Genomic DNA, 14,252 nt, shown 5'->3' with positions numbered 1-14,252 from the left:
CCAGCTGTCATTGGACGAGAGGCGGGGTACACCCTGGACTGGTCATCAGCCAATCACAGGGCTGATATATAGAGACAACCAGACACACTCACATTCACAACTACGGACAATTTAGAGTCACCAATTAACCTAACGAGCATGTCTTTGGACTGTGGGAGGAAGCCGGAGTACCCGGAGAGAACCCAGGCTGCACTCGAAGCACAACATTCCCCCCTAAATGGCGTTCTGTTGGCGCCATTAATCGTCATCACAGGAAAACAGAGGTTAATAAAATGTATTGATGCATGTCCGCGTAGGGCTTCCATAGGGTCATGATAATGTTTCACATTAATTGGTTGCGCTGTGGTTGTAGCGCGTGCCCCATGTATGGAGGGTGTAGTCCTCCAGGCGGGCGGCCCGGGTTCGAGTCCGACCCGTGGCACCTTTCCCGCACGTCGTTCCCTACTCTCTTTCCCCTGATTTCCGACTCTGTCTCTACAGTGAAGGCACAGAAAGCCTAAAAATAAATCTTTAAAAACTCTGGAATAATATCGTATTAAACAAAGACACTTAAGAAAACACAAGTGCCGAACATTTGACCTTAAGCAGAGCAGGAAAGACGCAGCATAAATCATGTCCACTCACACACACTTTGTAAGACAATTGCGGGCCAAGTGCTGAGACCTTCAAACAGACGTGTGTGAAATGAAACAGAGAAACAGTCTCACAGAAGAGGAAGCAGGTAGCAGACCAGAGTGACTGCCAACAGGAAGGGGCACCGAGGAGGAATAACAGAGTGAAGGACTTCTTTTCTTTAACGGCCTTTAAACAGAGCGGGAGTGTGGAAACAGAACCAGACTAACTGTACAGACTAACTGTACCCTGTTAACATGTTAAAACAAATGTGTATCTCAGTAAATGGAGTTAAATTATGGAATTCTCTCGATAATCATTTAAAATGCTGCTCAAGTATCATTCAATTTAAAAGAATGTATAAAGAAAAGGTTCTGTATTGAGTTAATCTAACTGATTGTATTTGATTGTTTCTATATTTTTTTATCTATTTTTGTTTTGTGAAAGAAAGAGAAAACAACAGGTTAGCCATCTTATTCTGTTAAACAGTTTCTTGTGTTATTAGGAAAGGGGCAGGTATTATAAGTTTTCTTCTTCCTGCTCCTGTTTGCTCATGAACAGTGTTTCAGCATTATGAGAAAATATTTTTTGTTGTGTATTATAGTGTTGAAACCATACACTGAAATGAGCAAATAAATAAATCAAATCAAATCAAATCAAACATGTTCCTCCTCCTCTGCTCTTCACCTGCTCTGCTAACAGCTGTCAGTGGATTCCATGTAGCCTACATATATGATTACTTGTCTGCAGGGAGCAGACGCAGGTTTAGGAGAAGTGTATGTTTGTGGTTGACCTACATACTCTACATGATCAGTCCAGTAATAACCAACATCATCTGACTTTTAATTCAGGTATTTATGAGTTGAAACATCTTGACAGAAAAAAAAAACGTTTGACAGAAAATGACTTGAAAAACGACATGATGTGTTATCCAAATTTCTTGTCGCAGTGACTGTGGGTTCTGGTCCGGCCTTGGCCCTTTGCTACCTGTCGTCGCCTACTCCCTCCTCCCAAAGTTTCAGAATCAGAATCAGCTTTATTGACCAGGTATGCTTAAACACACAAGGAATCTTACTTTGGTAAACTGTGCTCCCTTTGTACAAAGGTATAACATTAAATATCAACAATAAACACAAAAATGAACAAATAAGCAAAGACTAATATGTACGAGGCTGAATAGGATAATATAAGATAATAGTGCAGTGGTGAGTAGTGCAATGAAGTAAACATGAGGTCGTTTTTACAGTATTTACATTAAAAAGTGTGCGTATATGATGATTTAAATTAAATAATATATGTATATTCTGCTAAGAGAATTGTATATGTTCATTCACAGTGACAGTTTTGTTCCAGTTTCCTCTCTTCAGCTTTCCTCTCCAATAAATGCAAAAAGGCCCAAAAATAAAACTTTTTTTTATGTAAAGTACCTTACTGTAAAAACGTATCAACATAAAAGCATGCATGCATTCTTTCTGTACCAAAACTCTGACTCTTGTCTCTCCTCGCTCTCGTCCTCTCTGAATGTTTCCACAAAGAGGAAAAAATCAAATGAAAGGGAAAAAAGAGAGAGAGGTAAAAAAAAAAGCCTCTGGCCCTGAAACAGCCTGAATTTCTGCTTCAGATTGCACAATTTGTCACGTGCCTAATCTGGAAATCATCAGACGCTGTGTTTAGTTTGAGAGCAGAATCTGGTGGATGAAGGGAGCCACAGGGCTGTTCCAGAAGTTTCTCTGCTGCCCACATGGAGGAGGAACATATGGGGAGGGACTTTAGTGATCACAAACACACACATACATACACAAGGGAAGCATTTTGGAAGAACGAGCAGAAGAGCAAAGTGAGGCTAGATATGGGTTTGTGATGCTTCAGTGTCTTTTTTTCTCCTGATTTTGATATTTTATGACAAGTTTCAACTTTCTTAGCTGCAACTGTACAATGTTTATGTTCAATCTTTCGTATGACCAGCAGGGGGAGACTCCACTGCATGCAAAAAAATCCTGATTGGACATAAATCAATAAGAAAATGACACTATTTAATACTGTATACTTACCTTGGTAAACATATTTCTGAGGTTTTTATGGTCTCATTTGCTGGTTAAAAGGATTTTTATATTCACCATGATATATGGAATTTTTGAATGTTGCAACCTTCAGGAGTATAAAATATATTTATTTATCAATTACTATATACTTGTGCAGATTATGATGACTCAAGAGAATTATTGTTTCATGAAATAGTTGAAATACTGTGGTGGACAGATGTGCAAAAACTGGAATCAGAGGTGCTGCTCCGTTTTCCCTCGATAAGTTAAGTTCAGTTGTTTTCTTGATTTCTCAAGAGATTAACTCATTATCATGGGAAAAATCTGCATTGTTTTCTCAAAATAAATAAATAATAAAGTTATTAATAATAAATAATAACTAAAATAAGCTGAGATCTTTAGAAAGCATCCAAATGTATTCGTTATTACGGCAAAAATTAGTCAAATTAGTCAAATAAAATGTACTCATGCATGTCCAATCAGGTTTAAGAAGTTCAAGAAGTGTTTTAAGCATCGACAAAAAAACTTCATGCTTTCTTCTATAACTCTACACAATAACACTCATTGATCAAATTTAGCGATAATAAAAGGCCTCAGCATGTTGGTAATAACCTGCTGCAGCGGTGATTTTATGCCATCAAAATACATTTTAGGAAAGAATCGATCTCTATGCTGATGATCTTGTTTGCTCTTGTAGCTCACAAAAAGACATCTGTATTAATTTCAGTCTGTTTCATAACAAACTAAAAACTCCTCACAGGAGCTTTAAGTTAAGTTAAAGACCTCAGAATCGGACTGAATATGGAGCACACGCACACACAAACAGAGAGAGAGACACACACATGTAGAGTTCAGTTCTGCATCAGTGGAAAAACTGATCACCCGCTGGCTGGAAAATGTACCCAACCCCCCCCCGCCCCCCCACCTCAAGGGCCAAACCGAGGTCTCAAGCTGGCTGCTCCACTTGCTTCATCTCCTCCTCCTCCTCCTCGTCCACCTCCTCCATCCTCCTCCTCCTTCACCTCCTTCTCCTCCTCCTCCTCCTCAACATAAAAAAAACACTCAGCCTCGATCCTTATTCATTCCCTTTTCTTTATTCATTTGGCAGAAACAAATGGGAACAGATAGGACACTATCTATGACTCTACACACTCCCTGAAACCAGACGTTACTAATAACAGCAATACTTCATTTTGTGTGTCCTCATCATTCAGTCCCGAGTCTTTGTGCAGAGAGATTACAGGCTGTCTGCTGACGGAGGACAAAGGCGCAGACCATTCACAGATCAGCTTTCAGCTCCAGTAAGGATTCAGCTCACTTCATTTCAGGATTCAGGATTTTTTTTATTTTTTATTTTTTTGTTTTCGCTCGTCCTTGTGCAGTCTGTGTGGAAAAAACAATCCCCATCGATACATTTCAAGGGTCTAGACACACATCAATCATTCAATCCACAGTACATTCTGTAAGCTTTTTTTTTTTTTTTAAAGGACATCCACTCTGATTCTGCGAGTAGTTTATTCTGGCTGAGTAGTGGTTCCCTTGACGAGTTATTTAACACTCACTTGTGGCTTACATCTAGGTTCGCTGGTCGTGTTTTTTTTAAGGCAAGATTGACATCACCAGCACCAGAACCGGATCAAGCTTACCAATCATTCTGCAATATGTACAAAATATATATAATCACACTTATTTACAGAGCATGTGGAGCCCTTTTGGGGGGGGGGGGGGGGGGGGGGGGGGGGTCCACACGGCTAACACGGATACAAACACAGCACCTCTAGTGGCAGAAAGACGACGACACTGAGAAGAAACTTGGCACTTGTAGATTTCTCCCACACACAAAAAAAGTAGACAAAAAGAAGAGTCAGTTTTAGTGGTAAACAATGCAGCGACCTCCATTTGTTTGAGTGTTTCAACGCCTTCTTCTGTTCTTCCAGGTGATCAGAGTTTCAGAGGAGGCAGATGAGGCTCTTCCCCTCCTCGATCTCCTCCTGAACCTTGTCGCTGGACGTGGCGATCTCGGCCTGCGCGGAGAAGACGGCGCACACGAAGGTGAGCACGGTGCCCCCCATGGCGGTGTAGAAGGCCCAGCCCATGGAGCACAGCCCCGCCCGGTACGGAGCGGCGTCATGGCCGCAGTACAGCTGGACCTTATCCGAACCCCAGCCGGCGGGGTAGAGCATCAGACCCAGGATGAGAAACAGACCTGCAGAGAGGACAAACAAGAGAGGAGGGTCATTTTTTAAAAATGTGTCCAAACAACAAAATAGTGAACATTTAAGCTCCATCTTCTAGTTTACTGATTTTCAACCCCATTTCGATCCCATTAAATGATTCCCAACGTTGCTGTATGTCCCGCCTACTGTCTTCTGTCTAAGTCCCGTTTCATGGGAACATTAAAGTCTTTGTAATTTTTCACACTTAAATGTAATAAATCAAGTATATCCTCTGAAAATAACTCTGAGTCATGACTGTCTACAATGGGTGTAACACCCGAGTCCCACTGTCTGTGATGTTTTCAGAGTTTTCAGAGTCCTATCTTCAGTTTGTTTACATCGCCCGGACGGCCGGCTGACTCCTCCCCTCGCGTCTAAAAGTTGTTTAATTGAGGGACTAGAGAAAAGAAGAATAACATACTGTACTCACTGCTTAACTGTGTTTCTAGATCACGCTCATTTCAGGTAAATTTACATGCAGTGTGAAGATACGAGCATAATAAAGATCGCTAGCATTAGCATGCTAACACAACAATGCAGCGCGAGTTGTTTTGGTTTCATGCTGGTGCTCAAGGGCGACATCTGCTGGATCAAAAAAATCACATATAAAGCCTTTAAGCTCCATCTTCTAGTTTACACATTTTCAACCCCATTTCGATCCCATTAAATGAATCCCACCGTTGCTGTATGTCCCGCCTTCTGTCTTCTGTCTCAGTCCCGTTTCATGGGAACATTAACTTTGTTTCCATCATTTGAGAAGCAAAGTCAGAACCTCATGTTTTCAGTTGAAACGCTGCAGCACAGGACAACTACCTGACAGGCGTTCACAAACAGAGCCGTGTATCAGATTACCCTAACGACTAAACAAACTGTGAAGGAAACAAAGGAGAGCGTGACTCATGACTCAGCTCTACCTCCAAAACGTTAGCAAGGTCAGCTTAACTCATTTAAAACCAGATGTGCTGCTTCAAACCCTCCTCACTACCATCTCCTCTCTCCGAGCTTAGAGACAAGACAGACGCTCTCAGCGATGACCATGACACACTCTTTTTTTAATCAAGCTTTTTTTATACAACACGGGACGATAAAAAGTCTCTTAGGTAAAACAAGTGGGATGTGAGAGGAGCAAAGTGTAGAGCTGCTGCTCTAAGGGGAAGTCTAATTAGATATGTACTTAATCAACAACTTTATTTATCCTTTCAGAACTACAATTGTGTAAAAGCACAACAGGATGACAGGACAGCACATGAAACAAACCACACACACGACATACAATGTCCATAGCAATCAAAAGTACTGAGTGAGTAAAGCTGGTTAGCCATAAGAAATAATCCATGACATGATAAGCTTAAATACAGTAATGCTAAATGTGAAAACATAGGTAAGAAATGAATAACTATAAAACTTTATAAATCCTGAAGGAAATTCTTGTGCATGGAAACAAAACATGAGTAACACCAAAGAGCATCAAATATGTGAGATATACAAAATAATATAAAACATGAATTGTATTACAAAATATTAAGTGGTTAAGGGTTAAATCAAAGAGACAATGTGCCTGATAAAAGGATAAATAAGTTAGGTAACAGAGTAAGGTTAGTACAGTAAAAGTAATGTCATGATAGACAGATGTATTGGCAGCTCCGACAGGAAGCCAAGCTCCATTTATGCAAGCTCCAGGTAGTGACCACGTCGGTAATACTAAGTGTTATATAGAAACGTGGTACTGCATGATAGAAAAAAACAAAACTGTGCTGTATAAATAAATATCATAGCATCAGAAATCATGACAAACGACAGCGAAGAAACTTCCTGCGGGTTGCTAGGAGTCTTTTAATGACCGCAGCAACCTTTGTGGCAACCTCCATCATCGTCTGATTCACAAACATTTCCTGCCTAAGTGCCATCGCAGCAGTCAGAGCATCCTATCGGGACGACGAAAAAAATGTAACACCAGCGAGAAAACGATTTCCTTACACATGCCAGAAGATAATCAGAGCTCCACTTCCAGGAAAGAGAGAACTATAGACCTGAATCTTGACACACATAGTCTGTCAGGTCAGCACACGACACAGAGGGGGACAACAACAGGAAAAGGTAGCCGGAGGGTTTTCCCGCCTGCCCCCAGTCACTCGCTGACCCTCCGGCGTCCTGCAGCTCAGTGCAGGGATGGGGTCACTTCCTGTCTTACAGTGACCCACTTTTACCGCCGCTTTGTGCAGACTTGGATTCAACATCTTAAAACAATTCCTGACAAACATTGCTATTTTTACACAGCAGATCATCTAAACACTTTTTTTTTTGTCTGAATGGGACTTTAACCAATTCATGATGTTATCAGTCGAATCGGATTTTTCCACCAAATCCATTTAAATAAGTCTTGTGTCAAATCAAAGAAGTATATTCACCACAGTTTTCCATAAGCACAAGCTGTTGAACTTCTTTTAAAACATGTCCAGCTGACTTCTTTTGGGCTTTTTCAAGTCACATCACCGTTGGTTATTGAGCTAACGTTAGCAGCAATGCTAGCCTCTCGAAGGAGCATTGGAAATAAACCCACATTTTTAACTTGAAACTGCTTTATTCAATGTTTTTAACCTTGTTTTATCACCTGGTCTGTTTATTTTTTATTAGACGAAGAACTTTGTGGTAATTCCAAACTTTGTAAAACATCTTAAATAATGAACAGAAAAGGCATTTAGCATTTAGCAAGCTCAGCTAACAGCCCCTTCAGGACAAAAACGCCCTGTCTTTTATTTGTTAGTTAAGTGTTTTTAACAGGTTATAATGGAGTCTGTTTGTTTTTGGAGACCTGTGTTAAAATAAGAAATGGTAAGAACCTTATGATGTATGACAACAAGAGGAATATGATATTTTAGAAACTGCTGATCCCCATCAAACAAGCTAGCTGCAGCGCTAGCTAACCTGAAGAAGAGCTTCAGATAGACACAGATTTTTAACGTGAAACTGCTTTATTCAGTGTTTTTTTTTGTTTTGATGACCAGGTCTCAGCGTCTAATCTAAACAGTGAAAACTTAAAGAATCGATCCTGGCATTAAAAAAAAACTAAGCGTCATTAAACAAGCTAGCAGCCTCTCCTAACATCTTTGTCTGCGGAAAAGCATTAGCCTAATGATTTAATTTTGAGATGAAACTGCTTTATTTGGTGTTTTACTTTTAATTATCACTAGATAACTTTGTTTTGAAGAGTGGGAGTCTTTTTGCCTCGGGTAAAATCTTTGTATTTTAGTCAATTTTACCTAAAGCAGCTAATTTGTTTGACAAAGCACCGAAGGGTCATACTGAGACTCAGTTTATAAAGTTATTAAACGACATTGCTGTTTCTCCTACATTGCTATGTGTTCAGCGATGCATTTGATTTGTTTTTTTCAAAGACGCAACGGAAACATCTGAGTTTAATCAAAGTTTTCTAAACTAATAGTTTAAAAAGTGGACTTTTGGGGAGTTGCTGACGGGTTTCTATACTTTCCTATGATCTATTTCCAGTGATAATGAATGAATCAGATGGCCAGACGAGGCGTTCGGCACCAATCAGAGCTCAGCAGGAAGCATTTAGAATAATATAATTAAAGCTAATAAACAAACCAGAGAATACCAGTCTTGATTTTTACACCCAGCATTCTCGCTTTGCAAAAAAAAAAAAAAACAACAACCATGAAGGTTAAGCCGTCTCGCTCTCCTTTCTTTCATTCTCTCCTAATCTCTCCCTCTTTCTCTGCTTCCTCTCTTTCTTTCTGCTCCTCGTACTCTCCCTCTCAGAGCACCCAATATCGTATTAAACAAGGAAATGAAAACTAGGTCATAAATTCTTTCCACATGTTGCTGCACTGCCCTGACATCCAGACCGGCTCCAGTGATGGATTGAAGGTATGGTTTTAATTCTCAACTCCACCCGCCCTAAGACCCCCTTCCCCTCCTTTTCCCTACACACACATGCACACACACACACACACACACACACAAATCCCCCCTCTACAAGCAGGACCGTCTAACCTAATATCCCACAGCACTCCACCCATCCAGCCTCACGATTCCCCCCCGCCGCGCTGGCTCTTGTCTACGCTCACGTCCAAACTGTCAATTCTCCACCATCCATCCATTTCTGACAGCCGCCTCCCTCTGTGCCACCACCACCACCACCTCCTCCCCCTCCACCTCCTCCTTTCTTTTAACCTCTGCTCCCTCAGCCTACACCCTGTAATACAGCACAGCAGGTCTGCGCTCTGCTCCAAGAAATCTGGCCGCCCTTCTCCTTTCCAGGAAAGAATGAGGAGCTGCTGTGAGCCACATGATGAGGAAATAAGAAGGGACAGCGAGAGGGCAACAGGAAGTGCTGGCAATCTGTCAGCTTCTTTCTCTAGTCATGATCATTAGGTAATAGTGAAAACTTTTTAACGTTTTTTTATCGTAGCTGACTGTCCAAAGCAAAGGTAAATGATACACTTTTATGTCAAGGCAAGAAACAAGGTCATCAAATATTCAATAAGTATTTAGCATTCTTACATCGATAATGTCTGAATCGCATTTTTGAGCTGCCACAAAAATTATAATAAAAGTTCACTTTAAGAGAATTAATTGCCAACTAGTTTAGACTCTTCTTTTTGTCTACTTTTTGTCTAACTAGGTCGATTACAGCTTCTTGAAATTCAAGGTTTTCTGCTATTATTTGTCATTTATTACAGCAAATGAAAAGTTTTGAAGGTTTTGGACATCTGGTTGGACAAAAGAAGAAATTTAAAGATGTTGCTTCTGGCTTACTCTTATTATGACGAGCCTTTTCACAGTTTTAGTTTTGGGTAAGGTTTCGGGGGAGAAAAAGAACCCCAACCCCGAAATGAAATTAGCTTATAGATGCTAAAATGCTATATGTGACCGGAGAGTTTTGTTGGTCCAACACAGTTTGCACGACCATAGTTTATGGGTTGTAAAATCCCACATTTGTGAATGTAATACTGCAGTGTTAAGTGTTTCCTGTTACTGCTTTCCATTTGATTATTCACTATCAGCAGTCATGCCTCCATTGTAAACACAGACATCCAGTAAAAGCTATTACATGAATGGAAATCCAACTCAGAGGAACGGTCCGTGTTTTCATGATATCTTACGTCAGACTCATCGCCTCTCAGGAATCCCGCGTTATTTCCTGTAAGTTGTTTTGTTTGAGTCATGGTCAACGGTCAAACCTGTCACCGGCGCTGTGACTCACAACTGAAAGGAAAGTTTACGACCCGTTATAAAAAGCAGCATTCGTCACCAAACGCACACAAATCGGAGACAGTTTAACGGCCGAGTTTGTTTATCGTCGTCTCTTGAATCCTTTTAAGTTGATGTTTGACACAAGTGAGGAAGAATTCTCTGCAGAAGAGTCACTCATAGGTAAAGCTGACTGCTGCACAAGAAGTCGTTTGGGGCCCTTTTTTGGGGGGAATTTGCACATTGGAGGATACAAAAAGTACCTGACTGACCTCCAACAGAAGCCCGTCTGTTTTAGCCATTTGGTTACGTAAAAAGGAAGTGGAATGGATCTACCTTTTGGCTTTAAATCTCAAAACCACCTGAGCTCAAACTGACCCGTCATTTGAATGGAATCTGCGTCCGTTGGAAAAGTGTGTCATAGGGGACAAGAAAAAAAAAAAAAAAGTGTAAGTGAAGACTAAGTCAACGGGCTTTTGGAGCGACTCCAGTGAAGTGACGTGACCATCTCTGGCAACGGAAACACAATCTTCTCATCTGAAGTCAATCGCTTCCCCAAACATCTGCCGTCTGGCTCCAGTTTTCTCATTACCGGAGGGGTCGGCAGCGCTAGTGGAAACAGTGATTATAAATGAGTCGACGTGGTAGTATCAGTGAGTGTGCTATCAATTAACGGGCTTCATGACTTCAACGACGGCAAGATGAAGAGTAAAAGTTAAAGAAGCGACGCTGCTATGAGTCGGGACAGATGCGGGGGTCTTATCTCTTCCTGCGGTTGAAACGAGTAAAAGGTTATCAGCTTTAGCTCCACAGGCCTGAAGGAAACTCTCCCTCCTCCTCAGCTGTTTGAAGCTCCTCTCGCCCCCTCCCCCCCCCTTCCTCTTCCTCTCAAACATCCTCATCCTCTCCACAATGAGGAGACTCAGCGGTACATTTCCACACTTACAGGAATGAGTCCCCGTCCTCTAATAGAATATAGAAGGGGGGGTTTTTTCAGGTCATGTTATGTAACGATATCTTTGGTAGCGGTCGCCATTTGACAATCAATCGATCCATCAACCCTTCTCTGAACCGTGATCGTCCAATCATAGCTTGGCTACCATCGGGGTGACATGATTCCTTTTGTAAAGTATCTGCTCGCTTTGCTCCTACTGAGTCATGGTTAATATAACATCTTGAAAAAGTTTGGCCAACTTGACTCTCGAGGAGTTTAGTAGTTGAGCCAATGTGATTAAAAGTTCAATCTTTTGAGCATCGCTGCCAATAACAAAGAAACGGCTCCAGCCAGTTACTCCATCAGTGAAAAACTGGTATGATGTAGTTTATGAAATATATATAATGGAACGGATCACTTTTTCTCTGAAGCTTCAGAAAAATCAATTTCAGGACCTCTGGATTAAATGTGTTTCCTACATCTCCCCTAAACTCCCTTCTTTTGTTTAATCTGGTTTTACTTTAAGTTATGAAACCCTGTATGCTTCGTTTTTGTGTTCGGTTGTGGAAAATCACCCCCATGTCTTACAATTTGTCTTTTTTTATTTGATTTGTTCGGTTCTATTTCTATTATTTTTCTTTTTCTATTTGATTTATTTTGTTCCGTATAAATTTACAAAAATGTGAAAAGAGGAATCACTCTATTGGCTAACCACAAATTAACAATCTGTACAAATGTCTGTGAATGTGTGATTCTAAATAAATTTAAAAAGAAGTCCAGTCTTGCTTTCAGGAGTCCTGGTCATTAATTCCAACATTGCCCACATTGGCAATACAATAGATATAATATAGGGCGGCCATTTTGACACAGAAGATACTGACATTTGTGCAGAAAAATATCATGGATCTCCATTGGTAAGCAGGCCTGCACAGCTCTGGGTTTACATGTCCCACCTCTTCTCTGTTTGGGCCTGCAGCATCAAATAAACAACAGTGGGAGAGGATGGCCATAATCATCACGGTGCTGAGAGCTACAGTCTGTGAAGACCGATCTCATGGCCTACCTCCCCTCTATAATTTACCACGGTGAGTCAAAGTGACCGGAGTAGACGCAGTGTACACACCCTTCACACACACAGAGATACGCATGCGTGTTGGACTCTCCTTTAAGTGTCAGAAAGCTCCTGCTGACTTGTGCAGAGAGTAAATATTTGGGTGGCAGTTGCTCCAGTGACAGCTCTTGAGGTGGGAAACAAGCCCTCCGAGTGTTTTCAAAAAACTCCTGACTGCTCCGGGGGGGGGGGGGTTGAAAAGTCACAAAAAGGCGCCACGAGTATCAAACATAGTTTCTAAGAGTAGGAGTTGTGGCGCTCGTAATGAATGTGTTTAGCCGAAAAGTAAAACATTTCATTTACCTTGATGAACGGTGGACGCCACAGGAATGAAGAGGAACAATAAAAAGTTAAATTGGCCGAGTTCAAGATTGTGCAAAATAGAAACAAATCTTTCTCGTCTGGCCGTAAACAGAACACTTTGAGGAGCTGACTCAAAAGCAGCAAATCCTCGCTGACAGTACATTTTAACGTAATGTTGTATAGATGTTGTTTTGAGTCTTGTTTAACCCTGCAGGTGGTCCTGAGGGGGATTATGTGAGAGACTAACTTGTTTGTGTTCTATGAAGTTATAAATCAACTGTTTCTGGACACAGAAATAATTCTAATCGGGCTGACTGCAAATATTAAAACTCTCTCCTCCTCCAGAGGATAATCATGGACCTAATTTGAGTTGTGCACAGAAACTTAAAATAGAAGTAGTTTCGACATCATAGACTGTATAAAATATGGAAGTGGTCTTAGTCACATCATCCATTGGTGTAACGACGCCCAACGATGACGGTCACCACATTGGAAATGCTGATTAAACCAAAATGTCAGCAGAGACGGGTACAAAGGTACTTCCCTATTGGCTTCAATTACATTTTTTTTTAACACTGCCACTTCGTCCAGACTTAGATCGGGCTTTTTCTATTGCAGGACCAAAATTGTGGAACTCTTTTCCCCCAGACATCCGTCTCTCTCACACTATTGGTGTTTTTAAAACTCGCCTTAAGACATATTTATACTCAATTGCCTTTAATGTTCAGTAACCCGTCAAGCACAAAAACCCATAGCTCTGTTAGTCTTGTGTTACACTGGAGTTAACTGTCACCTGTTCTTTTCTTTTTTTTATTGTTGTCGTTCTTGTCTGTTACTTTCTAATGCTTTGTTTCTGCAGTGTTCAGCACTTTGGATCAACTGTGTTGTGTTTAAAGTGCTATATAAATAAAGTTGAGTTGAGTATATACCCCTACCCCTTACATAGCGGTATATAAGTTTTACTTCTTCCTACTCCTTTTCAGACACTGTTACGTTTGTCTTTTTTTTGGTTTTGTTGTCTTATAAGTCATTCATTCATTCATAAAAAGATTTACTCAATTTTCTATACAGAGATCTCTGACACAGCCTTTTTACCAGCTGTTCTTGTTCTTCACAGAACCCAAATAAAAAACGTGTCATATAAGTGCTGTTTAAGTCTTCGATCGCTGAAAGGGTACAGGCTTCACAACTTCACAATAAAAGCACAAGGGTCTATGGTGACACACAACATATGTGTGGGGTGGAGAAAAATCTTATTCCATTTTTTAAACATGGCTGTGATCTCTTTTACTTTGAGGTTAGGGAGATCTGGAACGTCACCGTCTCTCTCATTCATGAACGTTTCTGTAGGCTAGTTGCCAACTTATTCTATTCTACATACTCAAACAGCCTTTTCTTTTCCAGCTGACTCCCCCATTACTGACGACTTCAAATCAGATCTGTAACTCATTCTGCTTCTGATTAAAAGTTGGAAAAACATCACCTTCCCATTGTGAGTTTGTACTTTTTGTACTCCACAGTGCTACAGAGCCATGCTGCTATGTTACCACCTTGAACAGGCTGTGCAGTGTTGAACTAGGGAGGGAAATTAAAACCTTGTCGACTTCTCATCTCTACACATCTGATCTCTGGGAAGTTGGAAAATCGGAAGGACTGGTTCAACAATCCAACAACCTCTTTTGTTGGAGTATCATTATTCTGAACTTGTTTGTTCTTTAAACCAAGTTTGATAACTCTGCACCAGAAGAACGAATTCAAACTTGAAGCAAACTTCTTCTATTCTTTTTAACAGATATTGAAATCTTTGGCAGGTGATACAA

The 14,252-nt window shown here is 40.8% G+C and overlaps 1 protein-coding gene across 2 annotated transcripts in view; it reads right to left on the bottom strand.

Moving 5' to 3' along the window:
* Window positions 1–3,726: 3,726 nt before the first annotated feature.
* Window positions 3,727–14,252, bottom strand: part of lhfpl2a (LHFPL tetraspan subfamily member 2a) — a 50,900-nt gene continuing 40,374 nt past the window's right edge. For both annotated transcript variants that reach the window (XM_061060737.1, XM_061060738.1), the window contains one exon: window positions 3,727–4,860. In XM_061060737.1, the coding sequence (XP_060916720.1) occupies window positions 4,604–4,860 (257 nt within the window). In that variant the 3' untranslated portion in view covers window positions 3,727–4,603. The remainder of the gene's footprint in view (window positions 4,861–14,252) is intronic.

The sequence above is a fragment of the Labrus mixtus genome, chromosome 17 (genome assembly GCF_963584025.1).
Source record: "Labrus mixtus chromosome 17, fLabMix1.1, whole genome shotgun sequence".
Classification (NCBI taxonomy): Eukaryota; Metazoa; Chordata; class Actinopteri; order Labriformes; family Labridae; genus Labrus; species Labrus mixtus.
This window is presented reverse-complemented; position numbering and strand designations above follow the sequence as displayed.